Source organism: Lepidochelys kempii, chromosome 15, assembly GCF_965140265.1.
Source record: "Lepidochelys kempii isolate rLepKem1 chromosome 15, rLepKem1.hap2, whole genome shotgun sequence".
Taxonomy (NCBI): domain Eukaryota; kingdom Metazoa; phylum Chordata; order Testudines; family Cheloniidae; genus Lepidochelys; species Lepidochelys kempii.
In genome coordinates, this window is record NC_133270.1 from 3,366,756 (window position 1) to 3,393,610 (window position 26,855).

At 48.1% G+C, this 26,855-nt stretch overlaps 1 protein-coding gene and 1 long non-coding RNA gene across 8 annotated transcripts in view; one reads left to right on the top strand and one right to left on the bottom strand.

The window, feature by feature from the left end:
* Nucleotides 1–5,210: 5,210 nt before the first annotated feature.
* LOC140898803 (uncharacterized) lies at nt 5,211–25,908 on the bottom strand. 4 transcript variants are annotated; one of them, XR_012155099.1, is made up of 8 exons: nt 25,582–25,908; nt 23,158–24,224; nt 21,903–22,034; nt 20,026–20,179; nt 19,650–19,757; nt 8,569–8,629; nt 8,143–8,244; nt 5,211–7,237 (listed from the first exon to the last, which is right to left on the bottom strand). It is a non-coding gene; the product is annotated as an uncharacterized lncRNA (long non-coding RNA). The 4 variants fall into 4 exon arrangements; XR_012155098.1 differs by having other exon boundaries at nt 23,158–25,905; XR_012155101.1 differs by lacking the exons at nt 5,211–7,237; nt 8,143–8,244; nt 8,569–8,629 and adding exons at nt 18,202–19,143; nt 19,240–19,392 and having other exon boundaries at nt 23,158–25,906.
* LOC140898799 (uncharacterized) overlaps nt 24,880–26,855 on the top strand; it is a 35,747-nt gene continuing 33,771 nt past the window's right edge. For 2 of the 4 annotated variants that reach the window (XM_073313229.1, XM_073313230.1), the window contains exon 1: nt 24,880–24,999. In XM_073313229.1, the coding sequence (XP_073169330.1) occupies nt 24,934–24,999 (66 nt within the window). In that variant the 5' untranslated portion in view covers nt 24,880–24,933. The remainder of the gene's footprint in view (nt 25,000–26,855) is intronic. The other 2 variants (XM_073313231.1, XM_073313232.1) reach the window with 1 other exon arrangement.

Below are 26,855 nucleotides of genomic sequence, written 5' to 3' on the forward strand. Positions count from 1 at the left end.
GAGCATGGGATCGCTTCTTCGCTTGCATCGCTGTGCAGTCTGGGAGGATTACGGTACACATGTGCCAATAAAGGGGGAAAAACTAGGGTTTCTAGGCCAGTGGTCCTCAAATGTGGGTCCTTAGAGACTGCACAGGGAGCCTGCAAAATATTACAAGTAGAAATAACACATGGGGGGAGGTACCTGGGGTCATGTGGCCCCCAAATTTCTGCTTTTCATTGATGGAGGAACGTTCAGGGGGGCAAGCGGCCACCTTCACCCCCTGACTTCACTTCAGCGGGCCACCCAGCCTGTCTGGGTTGGGGGTGCAATCAAAAATTGCAGAGTCACTGCAGAAGAGAGATCTCCCCCTGCCATCAGAAGGGGTTGCCTGACCGCCAATGACGCCACGAATAGGCAGCAGTTAGCCAAGGAGACATACCACTGCTCTGCCTATCAGCACGTCAGGGAGCAAGGCCACATGGAAGGCAGAAATCTCTGGGGAGGGGCCCGTGACCCCATGTACCCCCATCCCCCACGCATCACCTCTGGATAGACTCTGCAGTAAGAAGCAGGCACACCCATCTCACTGATATATCTGCAAGTAGTTTTATATACTTAACGCATTACTAACAGTCTGTGTTTCTATGAAGTACACAAACATTTTTGTCAGTTTCTTAGTTGGGGGGGGTCTGTGATTAACATTGTGTTTGAAAAGGAGTCCGGCAGTTCGAGAACTTCTGTTCTAGGCCACCACATGCTGCTTGCCTGGGTACTCTCAGGGAATGTGCTGAGGCCAGTGCCCCTGTGAATACCCTGCCACTGATATTTTCTAGTCTGAACCTTTATACACTTGTGTAATAGAGATTTAATAAGTCCTGTTGCTTGCTGCAAGTTTTCTGTTTGTTTTTTATCTTATCAAGAGGTTTGCTGTGGACACAGTAAACTAGTCGGCAGTGGATCTAACCTCAGTTGTGTTTTATCAGGTGATGAGGAGCCGTAGACAGAAGACTTGGGGGGAGTGAGCTGGGGGGGACAAGGGGACTGCAGAGGGGCTGGGAAATGAGGGTGGGTGGTAGGCAAATCCTGGATTTATTGTTTGAGAAATTCTGTATTTTACTATCCCCTGAGGGAGATGTAGGAGGCAGGAGCTACTTCCTGATCTCGAGGCAGATTCATGTGGTGTTTCCAAAGACGCAGTGTGAAGACTTGGGAATGACAGCGCAGGTACCTTGACTACTGAGGGAAAAGAAATATGGGCACTGCCAGGGTTGCTACAACATGTGAATTCTGGGTGAGTCCTGGATCACAAGGTCGCAGAAGTTTGCAGGAAAGCAAGGCATTCACCATGGCATGAGGACTGCTGACCACAGGCTGCTTTGGGTGGTGAGAGATGGTCTGCCTTGGCGTTGTGTTTTGCCCACCCTACAGCATCTCACCACTGACCTAAAAGGTCACGATTTACCGGAAACTGGTGATTCACTCAGGTGGAAATAATCTGGGCATTATTCCTGTGGTACGCCTCATACAATATAATGTATGAGAGCTGGTTTGGTCCATGTTAGAGATTTGCGTCCAGGAGCTGGAATAGTTTGCTCTGATTTGGCTGAGTGTCTGAATAATTGCTACAGCCACCATCCGAAAGCTAGTGACAAGCATTGGATGAACATTAATTGGGAAATTGGGGGGTTCATGGCTGACTGGAAAATGTGTGCTGTGTGGCCTAGGACCCTTGGCAGCTCTGGCACCTCAGGCATTCTCAGAAATGGGGTACATCTCTTGGGCAGGGCTCAGGGGGTCTTTCTTTCAAACATAAAACTGTCCGTATTTTGGAAGAGAAACCCTGTCTGTGATTTCTCTCACTGTGCCTGCCCCAAATGCTGAAACACAACCAGGAACACCATTCCACTGGAACGGAATTGTCCTTTGCACCAGACACTGCATGTGAGGTGGGTTGTGGTGGTGAGGGGGAATGTAATAGAATAGAATATTCAAACAATAGAAATGTTTGTATGGCAGGAAGTGAAGACTTCAGAGAGATGTGTTCCCCGCCTGCAGTGCTGGGGGAGGGAGAATCGGGGGGTTGGGTACAGTAGTGGGGAGGGGGCCAAGTGGGAGTGGAAGGACGCAGAGGGGAGTGGCTGGAGTGGTATGCCCACACAGGGCTGGTGGGGTGCAGCTGATGTGTGTGCATGAGTGGCAGGACAGCTGGCTCAGTATGCGTATTGCAGGGCATGGTGTCTACAGAGGCCTAAATGATTACTACCTGTTACTAACAACATATCTTTTTCCTGTTCAAAACAACTAGAAAATAAACATTCAGTGGCAAAGAACTATGTTAACACAGAATTAAGTTTGCTCAGTGGTAGGTCGTCCCCTTGCAGAATACTGAGTTAAGCAAAACTCAAACTTCTGAAAACCAGGAAATGCACAGTTAAGGTTGCCCATGCAACCTTAATTCTGCCCTCTCTCAGCAATGCTCCAATACAGCCCATTAACATACACACCTTCACTCTGCCAGCCCCAGAGTTGCTGAAATGTACAAGCTCTTCAGCTCCTTTTGCAGCCCATTCACTCTCACCCACAGGATTCCATCGAATGTTACTAAAGGACAAAAAGGAGAGGGGAAGAAAGGTTGCCAACATTATGTCTTGTTCCCCTGGAGCTTGCAGTAGCCAATGAGAATAATTTGCATGCACTCCAGGTGCGGTCAGTGTGTTAGGTGTACCTATGCTAAATGGTGCAGGCAGTAGTTGGGCCTGCTTGATAAAGGTGTGTTTGTAATCTGAGAACATGTGTGGATTACTTTGAGGTGTGTGACAGAGCTGTGATTATCAGATGAGGAGATCTACATATTGCACCCTCCAATGTGTGTGAGCAAAGGGAAGAACTGTATATGTGCCTTCAGGCTCCAATATGCATCACATCAGTGCAGAATTGTGTACATTATATAATGACCAGGGCACAGGGGTTTTATTATCAAGGGTATTGGCAATGTGAACTGGGTTATTAGAGCAGTCGAAACATTTATTATCTGCCTACAGTCCAGGTAAAGTGAGTGTGGTTGGTATCAGGTGTAGCTGTACTGGATGGTGGGGACAGTGGTTAGATCAGCTACTCCTGGGGGAATTCTGCACCACTGCACATGCACGGAATTCATTTTCCTTGCAGATTTCTTTGCTTCCCCGCAGAAAAATGAGTTTCTGACAGGGAAGCAAAGGGAAGCTGCAAGAGCAGTCATGCACCACTCCCTAGCTGCGCAGGTACATCATTTCAGGCACCCAGAGCAGTCATGGAGAAGTAAATCACTTCAGGGCTGGGGACACCTCAGCCAGTGACTCCTACCCTAGTCCCAGCTGGGCTGGAGGCAGGAGAGGACAGAACTTCCTCTTCTCCTGCAAGGAGTGGCTGGGGCTGTGTCAGATCCACCCCCAGAAACCTCCCCCAGCTGCAGGAAGCTTAGCATCCTCCCCTGCTTCCTGCCCCCATCGCGCCTCAGCTGTGGGGGGAGGGGTCACTGAGTCTGTGTCCCCAGGGTGAGGGGGAGGGAGGCTTCAGGGTGATCTCTCACCTTTGTGCAGCCAGTGGCCTCTGCTCCAGTACCTGGTGACTCAGACCCATGTCTCTGTAGGGCTGTGGCAGAGTCCACAGGAAGACTAAGTTCTTTCACAGTCCATTGTCTTTGCTAATGGGCCATCAGCCATGTCTGGCTTTTCTATTGTTGTATCTGAAGGACTAGTTATGGGTGGCACCCAAAGTAGCACATTTGAAATATAGATGCACATTTGAAATATAGATCAATGGTCAATATTTTTGCATCTGAAGAAGTGAGGTTTTTACCCACGAAAGCTTATGCTCAAATAAATCAATTACTCTTTAAGGTGCCACCGGACTCCTTACTGTTTTTATGGTCAATATTCCTAACTTCAGATACAGAAATGATACAGGCATACAAATTGGATAATCACATTCAGTAAATCATAACCTTTCCAATGATCTCTTACATGAGCCATCTTGCATAAAGTATCAGAGGGGTAGCCGTGTTAGTCTGTATCCACAAAAACAAGGAGTCCGGTGTCACCTTAAAGATTAACAAATTTATTTGGGCATAAGCTTTCGTGGGTAAAAACCCACTTCTTCAGATGCATGGAGTGAAAATTACGGCTGCAGGCATTATTATACTGACACCTGAAGAGAAGGGAGTTACCTCACAAGTGGAGAAACAGTGTTGACAGGGCCGATTCAGTCAGGGTGGATGTGGTCCACTCCCAATATTTGATGAGGAGGTGTCAATACCAAGAGTGGGAAAGTTGCTTAAAGTATATCTCAGTTATATCATATCCATATCATAAGCATGTTTTCATAAAGAATATGACAGGTTTCAGAGTAACAGCCATGTTAGTCTGTATTCGCAAAAAGAAAAGGAGGACTTGTGGCACCTTAGAGACTAACCAATTTATTTGAGCATAATCTTTCGTGAGCTACAGCTTACTTCATCGGATGCATACTGTGGAAAGTACACAAACCATGAAAAAATGGGTGTTTACCACTACAAAAGGTTTTCTCTCCTCCCACCCCACTCTCCTGTTGGTAATAGCTTATCTAAAGTGATCATTGTAAGGAGAGTGATCACTTTAGATAAGCTATTACCAACAGGAGAGTGGGTTGGGGGCGGGGGGGAGAAAACCTGGATTTGTGCTGGAAATGGCCCAACTTGATTATCATACACATTGTAAGGAGAGTGATCACTTTAGATAAGCTATTACTAGCAGGAGAGTGGGGTGGGGGGAGAGAAAACCTTTTGTAGTGGTTGTCAAGGTTCCTCCCCCACTCTGAACTCTAGGGTACAGATGTGGGGACCTGCATGAAAACCTCCTAAGCTTACTTTTACCAGCTTAGGTTAAAACTTCCAAGGTACAAATTAATTTTATCCTTTGCCCTTGGAATATCCACTGCCACCACCAAACTCTAACTGGGTTTACTGGGAAACGTAGTTTGGACACGTCTTTCCCCCCAAAATCCTCCCAACCCTTGCACCCCACTTCCTGGGAAAGGTTTGGTAAAAATCCTCACCAATTTGCATAGGTGACCACAGACCCAAACCCTTGGATCTGAGAACAATGAAAAAGCATTCAGTTTTCTTACAAGAAGACTTTTAATAGAAATAGAAGTAAATAGAAGTAAAGGAATCACCTCTGTAAAATCAGGATGGTAGATACCTTACAGGGTAATTAGATTCAAAACATAGAGAATCCCTCAAGGCAAAACCTTAAGTTACAGAAAAAGACACACAGACAGGAATAGTCATTCTATTCAGCACAGTTCTTTTCTCAGCCATTTAAAGAAATCATAAGCTAACACATACCTAGCTAGATTACTTACTACAAGTTCTAAGACTCCATTCCTGGTCTATCCCCGGCAAAAGCAGCATACCAACAGACACAGACCCTTTGTTTCTCTCCCTCCTCCCAGCTTTTGAAAGTATCTTGTCTCCTCGTTGGTCATTTTGGTCAGGTGCCAGCGAGGTTACCTTTAGCTTCTTAACCCTTTACAGGTGAGAGGATTTTTCCTCTGGCCAGGAGGGATTTTAAAGGGGTTTACCCTTCCCTTTATATTTATGACAGTGGTGAAAAAAAATTTTTCATGGTTTGTGTGTATAAAAAGATCTTCTGTACTTTCCACAGTGTGCATCCGATGAAGTGAGCTGTAGCTCACGAAAGCTTATGCTCAAATAAATTGGTTAGTCTCTAAGGTGCCACAAGTACTCCTTTTCTTTTTATAAAGAATATGGAGTGTTTGCCTCCAGCTACAGAGCCCATGGAATCCACACCCATCACAGCAGTCTTTCTTGCTGCTGACAGACCCCTGAACAGCCTGAGCCACATTAAAAAAATTGTTACCCAGAGGAATTTGTGTAGGATTCTGAGGGACTGCAGCAATGGTTAATTCAGCTTGCAAATCCTCAGTTTCTATGTGCGCTTTAGCCAAAGCATAAGGATTTTGTGACCACCAACTAACAAAAGCTCTGCCATCTGTCCTGGCAGTGTGTCTTTCTCCTGACCTGGGTCTCTCCTGACCACCGAGATTTCTGCACCAGTATCTCTCCATGCAGGGAGCTCCTTGCCATTTATTCTGACAGTCCTGTGCTTACTGCCTGGCTGTGCCGTGGCAACCTTTACAAATCCTGTATAATAAGTGGCAACTGCCTGAGGTGCCTCTGTGCTCTGGGTAGCAGCATTTCCATGAGTTGCCTGCTACCTATTCCCACTCAGCACAGGGCATTTATTCCTCAGGTGCTCAGTGGAATTATAATGATAGGACCTCCTGGGCTCTTCTGATTTTACAGGAGATTTGGGAAAAGGACTGGAGGAGTAAACCTGGAGAGGTGAGTGTCCACCCTCCCATCCGCTCTCCTTCTTCCCGGGGTAAAATGAGGACCTTGCTCCCACCAAACTTTAACCCCTCTGCCTGTGATTTATTCCTACTAGGTGCTTGGGATTTCTCAAATTTATCTGCAAAAGTGGCAAGTTCTTTGACCATCTCTACCTTTTTATCCCATAAACACTGTTTCACATCATCACTAGACATATTCAGGAACTGTTCCTGAGCGACCAAATCACACATTCCTTCAAATACCTTTTCCCCTGACCCACTTATCCAGTAGATCTGTCATTTGGTTCACATAAGCCACATTACTTAATCTAGCCCCTCTCTTAAAGCTTTTAAATGTTACTCTATAAATTTCAGGTGTAATCTGAAACCGTTTTAAAGCCCATGTCCTTAAATTTACCGTAATTGGAAGCATCTCCAATTGGCATCTTATTGAATATGTCCCAAGCTCTCCCAGTCAACTTTGCAACCAAAGTGGTCTTCTTTAGATCGTCAGGAATCACATGGAGCATACACAGCCTCTCAACAGTGATGAAGTATTCAACAATGTCCCCAGATTCACTATATGCTGGACACAACTGCTCCCACCTGTGGATTTTTGGAGAGGTGGAGCCCCCTGGTGGGGGGTTCTGTCTCCTCCACTCCATGATGACCAGTTCATGCTTCATTTCTTTGTCTTTCAGTTCCAGGACTATCTCATGGTCAGCTTTCTGTCTGGCTGCTTCTGTGTCAATTTCCATCTGTTTTAATTCCATCCATCTCTTATGCATTCAGTCATTTTCTTCTGCTTGCAACCTGTGGCGCTCCAACTTTTTGGTAACTTTGCTTTCACTCATTTTGCTGTTTTTCCTGTCCCTACTTCTCTTGCCTGGAATAAGCAAACAGAAAATAACAAACCAGTAACCACTTTGTCTGTTCTCTAGCCAACACCGTTAAAACTCACTTAAAATCACCTCTAGTGTCTAAGGGCAATAAGCTGGGTACGTTATCCTGCTTGACATTTGGAAAGATGAGAGTTCCAGTTGATGAACCTGCCAGTTAATAACTGCTGCTGGAAATATTAGACAGATTTAACTAATTAGGCCTTTGGAGAATTTATAAGGGGAATCCAGAAAGTTTGTAAATTGGGATTTTGCAGAAAAGTACAGGGCAAGTACAGGCCTGTATAGCCTTGGGCAAGTCACATCACCTGCTGTGCCTCCAGTTTCTCCTTTCAACTTTCCCCTCCTCTGGTCCAGGGGTAGCAAAGTGTGACAAGGGGGGATACCTCTGGCACAATTTGCTATGAATGTGACAGGGCATCACCCCAGAGCACCGCTTGAGAAAGTTCAGCGGCAACAAACCTTTATGGATGATTGATGCCCTGTCACACTTTTCAGAGTAACAGCCGTGTTCGCCTGTCTTTGCAAAAAGAAAAGGAGTACTTGTGGCACCTCAGAGACTAACCAATTTATTTGAGCATGAGCTTTCGTGAGCATAAGCTCACTACATCGGATGCGTATTTTCCACTGAATGTATCCGATGAAGTGAGCTGTAGCTCAAGAAAGCTCATGCTCAAATAAATTGGTTAGTCTCTAAGGTGCCACAAGTCCTCCTTTTCTTTTATAGATACAGTTATTAACACTTTTTTCTTTACTGAAATGTACAGTAATGTTACACCTCATTACCTCTCATTTATATTTCAGCTGTATTATTTGAAGAAAACCAAAATACTCCTCTTAACAAAATCATTCTACAATGTACATTTCAGTTAAATATCTGAGCTATGCATACTTGTTGCATCTGTACTCTTTCTTCTCATCAGTCAAGTTTCCTTCATTGGTTCCCTCGGGAAGGCAGGGCATGTACCCACCTCTTATGAGAGGCGCACTGCATCTTTGATAAGTAATAGATGAGAAAACAAAATCACAAAACTAACAATGGTACAGATAATTTCAATTAACTGGTAAAATTTACAAAATAATATTCCTTGAACATATCATCATTACTCAAGATATGCCTATCAGCAGTGGTGGAAATACTCGCTACAGTGGAATTATTACAAAAATCCTGATTCTTAGGCAAGTTATTACTTTGGGTCAATATACAACTGGCTACATCTTCAGCCATGAGTTTATTTTTGTACTTCAAATAATCATATTCTCATTTATCTGCTCCAACATATGGTGTGTGTTTCTCATACCATTTTGTGTTTCTTACCATCATTATTTCATTTTGCAAGTCACATAACTGCAGTATAAGCAGCAGTCCTCCATGCTCTCTGGAAAAAAAAATCAATAAAATGTAGTCAAATGGTGATTACATTGTAACCAAAACTGTAAATAGAAATCTTGATTTGTTCATTAGTGTCAATTACTCCAAATAATTAATTGGTTTGCAAATACTTTTTTTGGTGGGCATATTTTAAATTATATTTGGAGCCACAGTCTGTTTCTCCAAATGTTGGTTTACTGCTGGTGGATATAATGCTATCCAAATAGATTTCACTGCTTTATCAATAGCAACCATTCACTCCCGCCACATTTGTAACACTACTTAAAATGACTTTATTCCATGCTTTCTGTTATCTTCCCATATACTATGGGCTCGCTAAGTATATGTAACAAAGTTATTACTTGAGTCTTTCATTAAAATAATTGTTATTTTTCTTCTAAAAAGTAGTTAAAGCCTCTTGTGTGGTTTCTACAGTACAGATGTCTTTATGCTATAAATATGTTTCTGCAAACTAATAACACTTCTAATTAGAAAAAACATCATAATCATGCATCATTAACAATTAATATTGAACATCTGGCATTGAATACCTTTTAGGATTAGTGGTCCACAGTTGTGCCCATCTCTTTGTCTTTTGTGTTCCACTATTTTGGTTTTCCAATCCACTGTGAGTTTCCAGTTCCTTGGTAGAAGACAGACCTGAAATTTGAAGGGACTGTACCGGAGCCGACTGTATAAGAGGGAACCTCATCAGATTTCTTTTGGCCCAATCCTCCAATTTGTCTAGGTCACTCTGGACCCTATCTCTACCCTCCATCATATCTATCTCTCCCCCCATCTTAGTGTCATCTGCAAACTTGCTGAGGGACAATTAATCCCATCATCCAGATCATTAATAAAGATGTTGAACAAAACCGGCCCCAGGACCAACCCCTGGGGCACTCTGCTTGATTCTGGCTGCCAACTAGACATAGAGCTGTTGAACACTGCCTGTTGAGTCCGACAATCTAGCCAGCTTTCTATCCACCTTATAGTCCATTCATCCAGCCCATACTTCTTTAACTTGCTGGCAAAAATACTGTGTGAGACCGTATCAAAAGCTTTGCTAAAGTCAAGATATATCACATCCACCGCTTTCCCCATATCCACAGAGCCAGTTATCTCATCATAGAAGGCAATCAGGTTGGTCAGACATGACTTGCCCTTGGTGAATCCATGTTGACTGTTCACCTTCCTCTCCTCCAAGTGCTTTAAAATGGATTCCTTGAGGACCTGCTTTGCCGGGGATTGAAGTGAGTCTGTAGTTCCCAGGGTTGTCTTTTTTCTCTTTCTAAAATATGGGCACTATATTTGCCTTTTTCTAATCGTCCAGGATCTCCCACGATCGCCACGAAATTTCAAAGATAATGGCCAATGGCTCAGCAATTACATCAGCCAACTCCCTCAGCACCCTTGGATGCATTAGATCTGGACCCATGAATTTATGCATGTCCAGCTTTTCTAAATAGTCCTTAATCTGTTCTTTCACCACTGAGGCCTGCTCACCTCCTCCCCATGCTGTGTTACCCAGTGCAGCAGTCTGGGAGCTGCCCTTGTCTGTGAAGATCAAGGCAAAAAAAGCATTGAGTCACTTCAGCTTTTTCCACATCCTCTGTCACTAAGTTGCCTCCCCCATCCAGTAAGCGTCCCACACTTTCCCTGACCTTCTTCTTGTTGCTAACATACCTGTAGAAACCCTTCTTGTTACCTTTTACATCCCTTGCTAGCTGCAACTCCAGGTGTGCCTTGGCCTTCCTGATTACATCCCTGCATGCTCTAGCAATATACTCCTCCCTAGTCATCTGTCCAAATTTCCACTTCTTGTAAGCTTTCTTTTTGTGTTTAAGCTCACCGAAGATTTCATAGAATCATAGAATATCAGGGTTGGAAGGGACCCCAGAAGGTCATCTAGTCCAACCCCCTGCTCGAAGCAGGACCAATTCCCAGTTAAATCATCCCAGCCAGGGCTTTGTCAAGCCTGACCTTAAAAACCTCTAAGGAAGGAGATTCTACCACCTCCCTAGGTAACGCATTCCAGTGTTTCACCACCCTCTTAGTGAAAAAGTTTTTCCTAATATCCAATCTAAACCTCCCCCACTGCAACTTGAGACCATTACTCCTCGTTCTGTCATCTGCTACCATTGAGAACAGTCTAGAGCCATCCTCTTTGGAACCCCCTTTCAGGTAGTTGAAAGCAGCTATCAAATCCCCCCTCATTCTTCTCTTCTGCAGGCTAAACAATCCCAGCTCCCTCAGCCTCTCCTCATAACTCATGTGTTCCAGTCCCCTAATCATTTTTGTTGCCCTTCGCTGGACTCTCTCCAATTTATCCACATCCTTCTTGAAGTGTGGGGCCCAAAACTGGACACAGTACTCCAGATGAGGCCTCACCAATGTCAAATAGAGGGGAACGATCACATCCCTCGATCTGCTCGCAATGCCCCTACTTATACATCCCAAAATGCCATTGGCCTTCTTGGCAACAAGGGCACACTGCTGACTCATATCCAGCTTCTCGTCCACTGTCACCCCTAGGTCCTTTTCCGCAGAACTGCTGCCTAGCCATTCGGTTCCTAGTCTGTAGCTGTGCATTGGGTTCTTCCGTCCTAAGTGCAGGACCCTGCACTTATCCTTATTGAACCTCATCAGATTTCTTTTGGCCCAATCCTCCAATTTGTCTAGGTCCTTCTGTATCCTATCCCTCCCCTCCAGCGTATCTACCACTCCTCCCAGTTTAGTATCATCCGCAAATTTGCTGAGAGTGCAATCCACACCATTCTCCAGATCATTTATGAAGATATTGAACAAAACTGGCCCCAGGACCGACCCTTGGGGTACTCCACTTGATACCAGCTGCCAACTAGATATGGAGCCATTGATCACTACCCGTTGAGCCCGACAATCTAGCCAGCTTTCTACCCACCTTGTAGTGCATTCATCCAGCCCATACTTCCTTAACTTGCTGACAAGAATACTGTGGGAGACCGTGTCAAAAGCTTTGCTAAAGTCAAGAAACAATACATCCACTGCTTTCCCTTCATCCACAGAACCAGTAATCTCATCATAAAAGGCGATTAGATTAGTCAGGCATGACCTTCCCTTGGTGAATCCATGCTGGCTGTTCCTGATCTCTTTCCTCTCATGCAAGTGCTTCAGGATTGATTCTTTGAGGACCTGCTCCATGATTTTTCCAGGGACTGAAGTGAGGCTGACTGGCCTGTAGTTCCCAGGATCCTCCTTCTTCCCTTTTTTAAAGATTGGCACTACATTAGCCTTTTTCCAGTCATCCGGGACTTCCCCGGTTCGCCACGAGTTTTCAAAGATAATGGCCAATGGCTCTGCAATCACAGCCGCCAATTCCTTCAGCACTCTCGGATGCAACTCGTCCGGCCCCATGGACTTGTGCACGTCCAGCTTTTCTAAATAGTCCCTAACCACCTCTATCTCCACAGAGGGCTGGCCATCTCTTCCCCATTTTGTGATGCCCAGCGCAGCAGTCTGGGAGCTGACCTTGTTAGTGAAAACAGAGGCAAAAAAAGCATTGAGTACATTAGCTTTTTCCACGTCCTCTGTCACTAGGTTGCCTCCCTCATTCAGTAAGGGGCCCACAAATTCCTTGGCTTTCTTCTTGTTGCCAACATGCCAAGATTTCACTGTTAAGCCAAGCTGGTCGCCTGCCATATTTGCTATTCTTTCTGGACTTTGGGATGGTTTGTTCCTGTGCCCTCAATAAGGCTTCTTTAAAATACAGCCAGCTCTTCTGGACTCCTTGCCCCCTCATATTAGCCTTCCAGGGGATCCTGCCCATCAGTTCCCTAAGTGAGTCTAAGTCTGCTTTTCTGACTTTTAGGGTCCGTATTTTTGCTACTCTCCTTTCTTCCTTTTCTCAGGATCCTGAACTCAACCATCCCATGGTCACTGCTGCCTAGGTTGCCACCCACTTCTACTTCCCCTACCAATTCTTCCCTGTTTGTGAGCAGCAGATCAAGAGGAGCATGGCCCCCTAGTCAGTTCCTCCAGCACTTGTACCAGGAAGTTGTCCCCCAGCACTCTCCAAAAACTTCCTGGTTTGTCGCTGTATTGCTCTTCCAGCAGATGTCAGGGTGATTGAAGTCCCTCATTAGAACGAGGGCCTGTGATCTGGAGACTTCAGTTAGTTGTCCAGAGAAAGCCTCATCTACCTCACCCTTCTGATCCGGTGGTCAAAAGAACACGCCCACCACGACATCACCCTTGTTGCTCTCACCTCTAAACTTAACCCAAAGACTCTCAACAGGCTCTTCTCCTGTTTCAAACTGGAGCTCTGACCAATCATACCACTCTCTTACATACAGTGCAGCTCCTCCATCTTTCCTCCCATGCCTGTCATTCCTGAACAATTTATACTCATCCATGACAGTGCTCCAGTCATGTGAACTGCCCCACCAAGTTTCTGTTGTTCCAATCACATCATAGTTCTTTGATTGGGCCAGGACTTCCAATTCTTCCTGCTTGTTTCCCAGGCTTCTTGCGTTCGTGTACATGTATCTAAGAAAACTAGCCAATTGTCCTACTTTCTCAGTATGAATCAGGAGGCTTCCCATCTTGTACCCTCCTCCGTGTGTTTCCTCCCAGTATCCCACTCTCCCATTTACCTCTGGGCTTAGGTCACCATCCCCTGGCGAACCTAGTTTAAAGCCCTCCTCACTAGGTTAGCAAGTCTGCCTGTCAAGATGCTCTTCCCTCCCTTCGTTAGGTAGATCCCATCTCTTCCTAGCAATCCCTCTTCCCGGAACAACATCCCATAGTCGAAAAATCCAAAGCCCTCTCTCCAACACCACCTATGTAACCACGCCTTCACCTCCACAATTCGACAGTCCCTACCTGGGCCTTTTCCTTCAACAGGGAGTATGGACGAGAACACGACTTGTGCCTCATACTCCTTTATCCTTCTTCCCAGAGCCACATAGTCCGCAGTGATCCGCTCAAGGTCATTCTTGGCCGTATCATTGGTGCCCTCGTGGAGAAGTAGGAAGGGGTAGAGGTCAAAGGTCTTTATCAGTCTTGGCAAACAGTCCATCACATCCTGGATTCTAGCTCCAGGCAAGCAGCACACTTCTCGAGTCTCCCGGACTGATCGGCAGATGGATGACTCTGTCCCCCTTAGGAGGGAGACCCCGACTACCACCACCCGTCTCCTCCTCTTGGGAGTCGTGGTCATGGAACCCCCATCCATAGGACAGTGCATCCCAGGCCTTCCGGCTGATGGGGTCTCTTTCTGCTCCCTTCCCTCAGAGGGCTCTTCCAAACCCTTCTCCGCAGTAGTAGCTGTGGAGAGCGCCTCAGAACAGTTTTGCACCTCTATCTGCATTGGGGGTACATCTTTCTTCTTCTGGAGGCCACATGCTGGCAATACTCTTCCCCGTTCTGCACCATACTCTCTGATTCCACAGCATGTTTTGCTTCCAGAACCAAATACCGACTTCTATCCAGAAAATCTTCATTTTCTCTGATGCAATGCAGGGTTGATACCTGGTTCTCTCGTCCTCTAACCTTCTCTTCCAATATGCAGACCAGCTTGCACTTTGTATAGATGAATTCGCCTCTGACCTCTGGGAGAAAGACAAACATGGCACAATCTGAGCAGGTCACAACAGCTGATTGCTCACTAGCCATGTCTTCCTTCTAAGAGGCTCCTCGGGTGTTGTATGTACTGCTCACCAGAGCCGGAAAGGCAGAAACACTCTGGGCGAACTCCCCGGCAAACTCCCTCTGTTTGCCTGTCCTCTGTTCGCTGCTCACTTGGTTCACAACTGGCTGCCTTTTTATAAGGCTGCTGGCTCGAAGCAGGTGGCCCGGCTCACAGCCTTCCCTCCAATCAACCACTCAAGGCCCACCTGGAACATTGCACTCCCAATTCACGCTTTTCAATCAAACACCAACACGGTCAAACAGTCACACTATTCGAACAAACAGCACACTTGAATTCAACAGTGCAGACGATATTATTTATTTTTACATTGCCAACAGAATGAGTCTTCAAACTAGTGTTTTATTTCCTAAACTGCAGTCCTCAGAATTTCAAGACTTACATTACAGTTCAATTTTCATGTATTAACGTTATTAAAAACCCACAATACAGGAAATTATATCACTGGTACACAGGTGTATTTGAATCCTATGTAATAATACATTAAGTACAGACAATCCCAAAGTATAACAGTGGAAAACATCTTACCACAATAACCCAAGGATTTGGTGTGTTGAATGGAAGCACTTATAGAGCACGTTGCAGAATTCCACTCAGTAATCATTGAGAAAAGACTTAAAAATGCAGTTATACTTGCCTGTGAAGCAAAGTGTGGATTACGTTATATTTCCCAATTTCAGGACATGCTTACTATTACTCATTCCTCCAACATAGCCTTGTTTCTGCTGTTTCTTAAGACTGTGCATAACTGCCTTTCTGAAAATGCGATTTGCCCATGTTGGGCAGGAAAGCGTGTTAACATTTACCTTCTCTAGTTTCATTCATCTTGCTCTGCCTGACAGAATGCTAGTGGCAACTAATGACGAGAGGGCTTGTACCTGTTGACACTCAAGCAAGTTGTTAGTGTGGCACACAAAAAACACAACGTAATTCATAAGAAAAAAGGCACGGAAGGGATCCGGAAGGGAAAAAGCTAATGTACTCAATGCTTTTTTTGCCTCTGTTTTCACTAACAAGGTCAGCTTCCAGACTGCTGCGCTGGGCATCACAAAATGGGGAAGAGATGGCCAGCCCTCTGTGGAGATAGAGGTGGTTAGGGACTATTTAGAAAAGCTGGACGTGCACAAGTCCATGGGGCCGGACGAGTTGCATCCGAGAGTGCTGAAGGAATTGGCGGCTGTGATTGCAGAGCCATTGGCCATTATCTTTGAAAACTCGTGGTGAACCGGGGAAGTCCCGGATGACTGGAAAAAGGCTAATGTAGTGCCAATCTTTAAAAAAGGGAAGAAGGAGGATCCTGGGAACTACAGGCCAGTCAGCCTCACCTCAGTCCCTGGAAAAATCATGGAGCAGGTCCTCAAAGAATCAATCCTGAAGCACTTGCATGAGAGGAAAGTGATCAGGAACAGCCAGCATGGATTCACCAAGGGAAGGTCATGCCTGACTAATCTAATCGCCTTTTATGATGAGATTACTGGTTCTGTGGATGAAGGGAAAGCAGTGGATGTATTGTTTCCTGACTTTAGCAAAGCTTTTGACACGGTCTCCCACAGTATTCTTGTCAGCAAGTTAAGGAAGTATGGGCTGGATGAATGCACTACAAGGTGGGTAGAAAGCTGGCTAGATTGTCGGGCTCAACGGGTAGTGATCAATGGCTCCATGTCTAGTTGGCAGCCGGTATCAAGTGGAGTGCCCCAAGGGTCGGTCCTGGGGCCGGTTTTGTTCAATATCTTCATAAATGATCTGGAGGATGGTGTGGATTGCACTCTCAGCAAATTTGCGGATGATACTAAACTGGGAGGAGTGGTAGATACGCTGGAGGGGAGGGATAGGATACAGAAGGACCTAGACAAATTGGAGGATTGGGGCAAAAGAAATCTGATGAGGTTCAATAAGGATAAGTGCAGGGTCCTGCACTTAGGATGGAAGAACCCAATGCACAGCTACAGACTAGGGACCGAATGGCTAGGCAGCAGTTCTGCGGAAAAGGACCTAGGGGTGACAGTGGACAAGAAGCTGGATATGAGTCAGCAGTGTGCCCTTGTTGCCAAGAAGGCCAATGGCATTTTGGGATGTATAAGTAGGGGCATAGCGAGCAGATCGAGGGACGTGATCGTTCCCCTCTATTCGACATTGGTGAGGCCTCATCTGGAGTACTGTGTCCAGTTTTGGGCCCCACACTTCAAGAAGGATGTGGATAAATTGGAGAGAGTCCAGTGAAGGGCAACAAAAATGATTAGGGGTCTGGAACACGAGTTATGAGGAGAGGCTGAGGGAGCTGGGATTGTTTAGCCTGCAGAAGAGAAGAATGGGGGGGGATTTGATAGCTGCTTTCAACTACCTGAAAGGGGGTTCCAAAGAGGATGGCTCTAGACTGTTCTCAATGGTAGCAGATGACAGGACAAGGAGTAATGGTCTCAAGTTGCAGTGGGGGAGGTTTAGATTGGATATTAGGAAAAACTTTTTCACTAAGAGGGTGGTGAAACACTGGAATGCGTTACCTAGGGAGGTGGTAGAATCTCCTTCCTTAGAGGTTTTTAAGGTCAGGCTTGACAAAGCCCTGGCTGGGATGATTTAACTGGGAATTGGTCCTGCTTCGAGCAGGGGGTTGGACTAGATGACCTTCTGGGGTCCCTTCCAACCCTGATATTCTATGATTCTATGATTCCTTACTGTTCCAAAAAACCTATGTAAGTCCGTTTACAAAACTTATGTTTTTAAGACCCCATGTGCTCTGTTGTACTTACTTTAAAAACTGACTAAGCAATGCATATACTTGTGTTGATGTCATGGCCCCACTGAACTGTCTATCAAAACTAATGTGGCCCTATACATATCACGGATTGTATCTCAGGTATATGCCTCAAATTACTTCTGAGTACAGGTTTGGCAGCAGTAAGTACAGTGAGATGCAGCAATTAGAGGTTTGTACTCACAATTCCAGGCTATGTGGAGTTAAACATGTCTTAGCACATATTCATCTGATGGTTTGATTATTGATATAATTGATATTTCCATGTAGCATCACAATAAGTGGCCGACCTTTCCACTTGTTTTCTTGACCACACAACACAAATACATATCAATAACCTACAACAGGTGTTGAAAGAATAGTTAACATTTCAAAAACATCTGAGGAATCAATCCAGTCACCTTCCATGCAGAAGCAGATTTACCATGAAACAAACTGTGTGGTGGCACGGGGCCACCAATGACAGGGGCCCCCCCAAAATGCAGGACAAATCTCATCTGACAGCCTGCCCCCGAGTCCCAGCCAGCAATGCAGCAGGGCTCAGGCAGGCAGGCTGTCTGCATTCTGTGACCGGTGGCCCCACGCCACTCACAGAAGCAGCTGGTTGCTGGCATGTCTCTGCATGCCCCTGGCCAGGGGGAGGCGGCTCCGCGCACTGCCCCCGCCCCAGGCAGCACATGGAGACACACTGCCCCCCACCCCACTAGGGGTGCACAGAGACATGCCAGCAGCAGGGCTAAGGCGGCTGGCTCCCTGACTGCTCTGCCTCCATCCCTCCGTGCCACGCCGCTCCCAGAAACGGCCAGCATATCCCTGCGGCCCCTGAGGGGGTGGGGATGTCTCCGCACGTTGCTCTTGTCCTGGGCACCGACTCCGCAGCTCCCATTGGCCAGGAACTGTGGCGGCCGTGTCTGCGGGCAGCAGTGCACAAAGACACTGCCCCCCGCCTAGGAGCCGCTGCCAGAGGGGAGTGCCGGTCACTTTGGGAGCCACGCCACCCAAGGTTAACACTACCCCGACTCCTCCTGCACCCCAACCCCCTGCCCCAGCCCAGAGCCTGCACCCAAGCTTCCTCCCAGAGCCTGCGCCCCTCACCCCTCCCACACCCCAATCCCTGCGCCAACCCAGAGCCCCCACTAACTCTAAATCTGCCACTGCTTCCATGTTTACAGCTATTTCAATTTACCTCCTCACCCAGCCATCTTCCTAGCATCAGGTTACAAAATGAAGTGTCATACAAACCCATTTTTCTTACTTTGGCCTCCAGTCTCTGTGGGTAAGTACAAATCTTACTAGAAAATAAAAATTAACGGATATTACATGTATGGTAACACAATTACTTTTTCCTCTGTTTGACCATCATGAATGCTGCCATTCTTATCCGGAAACTTTTAACATGCTTCATAAATGGAAGTTTGTTAACAAACGGTTTAAAAGTAAATGTGTGGCAAGCATTATCTTTGAGAAACCATTCTTTGTCTTCACCATCCCCCATAAGCATGTCATCAACATCACTTGGATCACTGCTTGCAACTTCTGCCACTACACACTCCTCTTCTTCCATGCCTGTGACCTCCCCTTTGATCACTTGGCTGTCATGAGGCTGGCGAGATACATTGCCTCCCGTCTCTCCAATCTCTTCTGAGACAAGTGTTTTCTCACTATCACCCATTTCCATGTTTTCCTGTGATCTGTTTTCAGGGCCTAATGTTGGAGGCTCTTTAAATAGTTTTAAGAGGGAGATACTGTACATAGATCCTAAAAGTTTCCCTGAGATAGTTTCCAATTTAACTCTTTTACCCTCGACAGTGGTCACTTTGTATGGTCCACAGTAGGTAGGTTGCAGCGGCCCTCCCTTTCTTGTTTTCCTTCTCGCATTCAGTAACATGACACTGTCCCCAACCTCCAATGTTAGTTTCCCACGTGTATGAGTCCTACTTCTGGTATGTCGTATTTGTGGTTTTTCTTGTGCTTTAGAAATATTACTAAAAGCCAGTTCAGTGTCAGCATCATTTCTACATTTCAAACGTAGGCTGCACTCATCGTAGTGTTCTTCACTGAGCTCCTCGGAATCTGTTGGCTTTGTAAACAAATGGAGAAGGAGTTATGTTTGTAAAATGAACAGTCACAGAATAACATGTGCATCTGAAAGCTGTTGGTTGTTAAAGACACTTACCATGTAATTGTCTGAGACTTGGTCTGGGAATGTTGCTTCAAAGCCATAAGTAGTCGAAAGGGTGACATTTTGGTTGTTGTGTTTGGTTTTGATTGCAAATAAAATGTCACCAAGAAATTCCTCCCAGTGTCATCAACCAACTTCTGCAATGATCTTTAACAAATGGTGATGGATTATTTGTGGGGGGAGGGGAAAGGACTGTGTTTACTGAGAGAAATTCTATGGAATCCAAAAGGCGTAAGGAGGAGGCCAGCCTAGTGCACTGGTATAATTACTTTTTCTTGAAATGCATGAAAAGTGGACTTGCAATGTATTAAAATAACTTTGAAGATTTTGAAGCAATTTACAGCTTCTGTCATAGTTCATTTTCCTTGCTATTAGTACTATAATTTTCCCAGCCCTAAAAATACCTTGTGATGGATTTGTTTGTGTTTTCAGCCAATCCATTGGTTTGTGGGTGGTATGGGCTGGTGAAGCTATGTTGTATTCCCAGTTTTTTTGCAAAGCTCCAGGTTACACTGAAAGAAAATAAGTTATGCCATAAACTTTCCTTTGGACAGGTTTGGTAAAAAGAAACCAAAGAATAAAATGTTATAGCAGCCCTGATGGGGTGACCAGCAGTAATCCTTGCCAAAGTTGAGTGGAAGTTCATAGTAATTAATCAGCAAAAATGCCCATAAAGAAAAACTCACTAGGGCAATGAAGCCCATGTTCACCGTCAGCTATCTGTGACTGAATGTGTGGTTGAAGACATAGTCAAAAACAACTTCAGAAATAAGTATTTACCTCATTATTGAATTCTGATCCACAATCTGTCAGTATACGCTGTGGACATCCAAAGTGCGTTATAATTTTGTACATTTTGTGTGCCACCACAGATGCCGACTTATTTATATCTTGGGGTTGTAGATGTGTGTTCATTATGTTTTGAAGGCCAAAACTATAAATGGGTTCAACAAAGAATTAGATCAGTTTCTCAGGATAGGTGCCTCAGCTATGAGCTGAGATAATCAGGGATGCATCCCCATGCTCTGGGTGTCCCTAAACCTCTGACTGTCAGATGCTGGGACTGGACAATGGGATTGGCACTATATTTGCCCTTTTCCAGTCTTCTGGAATCTCTCCCACCTTCCATGACTTTTCAAAGATAATCGCTAATGGCTCAGATATCTCCTCAGTCAGCTCCTTGAGTATTCTAGGATGCATTTCATCAGGCCCTGGTGACTTGAAGACATCTAATTTGTCTAAGTAATTTTTAACTTGTTCTTTCCCTATTTTAGCCTCTGATCCTACCTCATTGTCACTGGCATTCACTATGTTAGACGTCCAATCGCCACCAACCTTCTTGTTGAAAACCGAAACAAAGAAGTCATTATGCACCTCTGCCATTTCCACATTTTTTGTTATTGTTTCTCCCCCCCCCCGACCCTGCATTGTGTAATGGGCCTATGCTTTCCTTGGTCTTCCTCTTGCTTCTAATGTATCTGTAGAATATTTTCTTGTTACCCTTTATGTCTCTAGCTAGTTTGATCTTGTTTTGTGCCTTGGCCTTTCTAATTTTGTCCCTACATACTTGTGTTATTTGTTTATATTCATCCTTTGTCATTTGACCTAGTTTCCACTTTTTGTAGGACTCTGTTTTGATTTTTGGATCATTGAAGATCTCCTGGTTAAGCCAGGGTGCTCTCTTGCCATACTTACTATCTTTCCTATGCAGTGGGATAGTTTGCTCTTGTGCCCTTAATAATGTCTCTTTGAAAAACTGCCAACTGTCTCCAATTGTTTTTCCCCTTAGACTTGCTTTCCATGGAACTTACCGACCAACTCCCTGAGTTTGCTAAAGTCTGCCTTCTTGAAATCCAGTGTCTTTACTTTGCTGTTCTCCCTCCCACCATTCCTTAGAATCATGAACTCTACCATTTCATAATCACTTTCACTCAAGATGCCTTCCACTTTCAAATTTTCAACCAGTTCTTCCCTGTTTGTCAAAATCAAATCTAGAACAGCCTCTCCTCTAGTAGCTTTCTGCACCTTCTGAGATAAAAAATTGTCTTCAATATATTCCAATAACTTGTTGGATAATCTGTGCCCTGCTGGGTTGTTTTCCCAAGAGATGCCTAGGTAGTTGAAGTCCCCCATCACCACCAAGTCCTGGGCTTTGGAGGATTTTGTTAGTTGTTTAAAAAAAACCCTCATCCACCTCTTCTTCTCTTAGGTAGTCTGTAGTAGATCACCCTTGTAGATCCCCACCCTTGGTTTTTTACCCCTTTTATCCTTATGCAGAGACTTTCAAGAAGTCTGTCTCCTATTTCCATCTCCACCTCAGTCCAAGTGTATACATTTTTAATACACAAGGCAACACCTCCTCCCTTTTTCCCCTGCCTGTCCTTCCTGAGCAAGCTGTACCCTTCTATACCAATATTCCAGTCATGCATATTATCTCACCAAGTCTCTGTGATGCCATGTCATAGTTGTGTTTATTTACTACCATTTCGAGTTCTTCCTGCTTATTCCCCATACTTCTCGCATTAGTATACAGACATCTAAGATACTGTTTTGATTCCCCCCCAGTTCTGTCTTGTCTCTCCTTTATCCCTGCTATAACAGCCCATGCTCCCCCCAAATTCTGACCCTTCTCCCAGGTCTCCATGTTTTTCACTTACCTGTGGGCTGTGGTCATCTGCCCCTGTTGAACCTAGTTTAAACCTTCTCACAAGGTTAGCTAGTCTGTATCCAAATATGCTCTTCTCCTTCCTCAATAGGTGGACCCCATCTCTGCTTAGCAGCCCTTCTTCCTGGAACAGCATCCCGTGGTCAAGAAAGCTGAAGCCCTCCTGGTGACACCTTCCTTGCAGCCAGGCATTCACCTCCAGGATGCATCTGTCTCTACTTGAGCCCCTACCCTTGACCAGAAGGATGGAAGAGAACAGCACCTGCACCCCCAACTCCTTCACCCTCCCTCCCGTAAACCTGTGATATAAAAAGAAAAATTTAGAATTAAAAATTCCCAATGAGACATCATGGGAAATGCTCTACTAGGAATGCAGGTGGCATTGCTCAAACACCTAGCAACTATTTCCTCAGAAATATTTCCCATGATTATTTGCTATTAAAAGATAAATTGAACAGCACAGTGAGATCCATCTGCACTAGGGTAACAAAGGTCAATGATGAAGTGCTAAAAGTAATGAGTAATAAAATTTTTAAAAGAAGGAGCAAAAAGTATATTTAAAATGGATTACAAGAAGGGAGTGCCATTCAAGGAATGGCAGCAGCAGATACGTAAGACAAATGTCTGAACTGCTAGGAGACTTTCTTCAGACATGTAAACTGATAAGGGATTCTTTAAATACTCAAAATGTGTGACACAGCTTTTGGAGGTATATGTAGAACAGAGGTGGGCAAACTACGGCCCGTGGGCCACTTCCGGCCTACGGGACCATCCTGACCTTCCCTTGAGCTCCTGGCCAGGGAAGCTAGCCCCCGGCCCCTCCCCTGCTGTCCCCCCTCCCCCATAGCTACGCTGCCGTGCAGGCAGTGCGGCTGGCTCTGGCCGGGCAGCGCAGCTGCTAGTCCTGCCACTCTGAGTGGCACGGTAAGGGGGCAGGGAGCAGGGTTGGATAAGGGGCAGAGGGTCCTGGGGGCAGTCAGGGGACAGGAAGCAGGGGGCAGTCGGATGGGGCAGAGGTTCTGTGGGGGGCGGTCAGGGAGCAGGGGGCTGTGGGATAGGCGTGGGAGTCCCGGGGGGCCTGTCGGGGGCAGGGGTGCGGATAGGAGTCGGGGCAGTCAGGGGACAGGGAGCAGGGGGGGTTGGATGCGTCGGGGGTTCTGAGGGGGGTGCAGTCAGGGGGCGGGAAGTGGGAGGGGGCGGATAGGGGGCGGGGGCCAGGCTGATTATGAAGGCACAGCCTTCCCTACCTGGCCCTCCATACAGTTTCACAACTCCGATGTGGCCCTCGGGCCAAAAAGTTGTCCCCCCCGATGTAGAATATTTCATTGAATGAAGTCTCGGCAGCTCCTCAGTAGGTTGTAGCTGATAGAGAGTCGCTGCCTGTCCAGGCATTGGGATGCCCTGTGCCTTTACGGACACGGTCCTGGGAAGCTGAGCTGTCCTGTTGTGTGAGAGGGGAAATAAAAAAGCCCCTCTGCCCTCCCGTCCCTCCCTGGAATGGGGCTTTGCCCTCAGGCCGTGCCTCCTCAACCCAGTTCGTAACCCTGGCTCCTGCCCCTTGTTCCTGATTTTGTGCCTCAGCCCCTCATCTTCCCCTGCCTCCAGCTGTCTGACCCCCTGCACAGTGAGTTTCTGCCCCCTGCACATCCCCCCACCCTGTGTAGGGGGACCAGACAGCAAGTGTGAAACATTGGGACAGGGGTGGAGGGTGATAGGAGTCTATATAAGAAAAAGACCCCAAAATTGGGACTGTCCCTATAAAATCGGGACATCTGGTTCCCCTACCCCTTTGTCCCCCGTTAGTCCCAGTGAATAGCAGGCAGCAGATTTTAAACCCAAGTTTAAGTGAGGGCAGAGCGAGGGCAGTGGCTTCCGCAGATGTTACCGAGCATGCTCAGTCCACCCAGGCCAAACAAGCAGCGGCACAGGTGTAGGGAGCCAGGCTGATGCTTCCTTAACAGGATACTGGTGGAGCCCAAATATGAACAGTTTCTATGCCCTGCTGCTGACAAGTAACGGTGACCATGGACCCACCCCCGAGGTGGCGCCATCTCAGCACTGGATGAAGTAACCCCTGGTGCAGAGCATTTGTCACGGGCTTTGGGGACCCTCCTGGTGAAATCAGCGATGGGAATGGGCAGGGTTAACACAGTAACAGGGTGATTCTCGGACGCCAGCCAGCAAGGCCCCGCGTACACCCTGGGCATCCTGTGTCCCTTCCAGGCCCTGTTGGTGGCAGGGAACGAGCACCTCTGCAGAGGCAGCTTCCCACCCCACCAGGTGGGTGAGGTCATTTCTTTTATCGGAGCAGCGTCTGCGGGGGAAGAGACAAGTTGGTCGGCTAAGAGGTATCACCTTCCCAACCTCGTCTCTCTAATACCCGGGACCCACAGGGCTCCAACTCCCACCTGGAGGCAGCCCTGTCTCAGGGCTCTCCCAAGCGTCACCCACTGACCCCTTGCCTGTGGAGGGGCTGACTCAGGGCAACGATTTCCCATCCCAACAAGGGCAGTCTGCTGCCGATAAAATGGCTGGGGAAATACCCCAAATGTGAGACGAATGGAAACGTGACCATCAGAGAGGAAATGGGGGGATCTGTGAGCAGAACCCCGAAGAGGTCAGTGAGGGGAGAAAGAAGAGGAGGACTTGTGGCATCTTAGAGACTAACCAATTTATTTGAGCATGAGCTTTCGTGGGCTACAGCTCACTGCATCGGATGCGTGCCGAGGGGAGAGAAAGGGGGGAGCTAGAGGCGCGTATAGAGACTCACAGGGCGAGAAGGGACCGCCAGGGACATCCCTGCACTGCCTGGCGCAGGCGGCTGTTAGCAGCTGCAGGGCGGACCCAGCACAGGGCAGCGCCCCGGCTCCCTGGCACGGCGCGGGGCTCAGGGGGTTTCCCGGCCCGAGCAGCTCCCGTCACCGAGAGTCACAAGCACCCTGCCGGGGGCCCGCCGGGGGCAGGGCCAGGCCCGGGTAGGAGCCGCCCCTTCCTGTCCCCTTTGTGTTTGCAGCAGCGGAGCCATGGCCGGGGCCGGGAGCGCAGCGCGGAGGCTGCTGCAGCAGCCCCGCAGCCCGCGGAGCAGCGCGGTGGGCCCGGGGGCAGCGCGGAGCGGGCAGGGCCGAGAGGCGGAGACACGCGTGGGGCGGACACGCTCCTGCCGGGAGGGGCCGGGCCCGGGCCCGGCTGCCTGGTTCGCCCCTGCCGGGGTCCCCGAGCTCCCCGCAGCCGGAGAGGGGCTGCCGGGCGAGCGTCCCGGGCGGCGCGGAGCGGAGCAGAGCAGCCGCTGCGGCGGGGCCGGTGCGACCGAGCCCGGGAGGGGCCGGGCCAGGAGGGGCCCGGAGCGCTGCTCGGCTGCGGAGCTCGGGGCCCAGGCTGGGCCCAGGAACGGGGAGCTGGGGGTGGGTGTATCTGGGGGCAGGGATGAGCTGCCAAAATCTTAACAACCGGTTCCCTCCTCCTCAGCCAACGGGGGGGGGTCATTGCCCCTCCGCCCCCCCCATTCCTGCCTCATCCAATACCCTACGCGTTCCTTGACCCCCCTCCCAGGACCCCTGCCCCATCCTCCCCTGTCGCCTGACTGCCTCCGAGCAGGAGGGTCTGTGGGCCACAGTAGTGGGTGCCCACCCCACCCCAAGAGCCGGGGGGTGAGGTGTCCCGGCGGTGCTTACCTGGGGCAGCTCCCAGGAAGCCTCCAGCAGGTCCCTCTGGCTCCTAGGGGCGGGGGAGCGTAGCTGTGGGGGGAGCAGGGGGAGCGGCCTCTCCCCCCACCATCACATCAAAAGTGGCGCCTTAGGCGCTGACTCCGTGGGTGCTCCGGGGCTGGAGCACCCACGGGGAAAATTTGGTGGGTGCAGAGCATGCACCGGCAGCTCCCTGTCCCACGCCCGGCCCCAGCTCACCTCCGCTCCGCCTCCTCCCCTGAACGCGCTGCCCCGCGTGCCCCCCCCCCCCGGCTTCCCGCGATTCAGCTGTTCGGCGGGAAGCTGGGGAGGGCTGAGAAGTTGGCGACGGCTTCCCGCTCAGGCCAAGGGTGGCGGAGGTGAGCTGGGGTGGGAAGTGGTTCCCCTGCGCCACCCCCCCCCACCGGGTTACCTGCTGCGGCGCGGGCGGCCCTCCTCATGCCCCCCCGCCCCAGCTCATCTCCACTTCCCTGGGCCTGAGCGCGAAGCCACCGCCTGCTTCTCAGCCCGCCCCGGCTTCCCACACAAACAGCTGATTCGTGGGAAACCGGGGGGAGGGGGGCGCGGAGAAGCAGAGCGGGGCGGCGCGTTCAGGGGCGGAGGTGGAGCGGAGGTGAGCTGGGGCCGGGAGCTGCCGGTGGGTGCTCTGCATCCACCGAATTTTCCCCTTGGGTGCTCCAAGGCTGGAGCATCCATGGAGTCGGCGCCTAAGGCGCCACTTTTGGCTGGTTACATTTAGAAGCCCTTTTAGAACCGGTTCTCTCTTGCGGAACAACCGGTTCTAAAAGGGCTTCTAAATTTAACAACCAGTTCTAGCGAACCGGTGCGAACCGGCTCCAGCTCACCACTGTCTGGGGGTCAGAGCCGGGCTGTGAGGAAGGGCTGGGGCTGTTTGGAGTGTGTCAGTGTGTGGGGATCAGAGCTGGGGATTGGGGGATATTGGGGGGGGTGTGTTTAGATCCAGCACTTGGGCAGGGTTGGGGGTGGCAGCTGGGGAAGTGGGGGGAATGTCTGAAGTTAATTGTTAGGGATGTGGGTGTGGCCGGGGGGATGTTCACCAAGGGGTCCTATGTTTTAGAGAGAAAACACGCTCCCCCTTTCACCAGCCCCTCTTGGATCTTCCTTGCTGTGGTTGAACTAGACCTGCCTGGAAAAAAACAGTCTAAGTGGATCCCAGGGACTCCGCTTCAGCATCTTCAGGGCAGGCTGGGCTTTGAAGTCTCGCAGTTGTGAGGCCATTTGTAGCAGTTTGTAACCCTCTC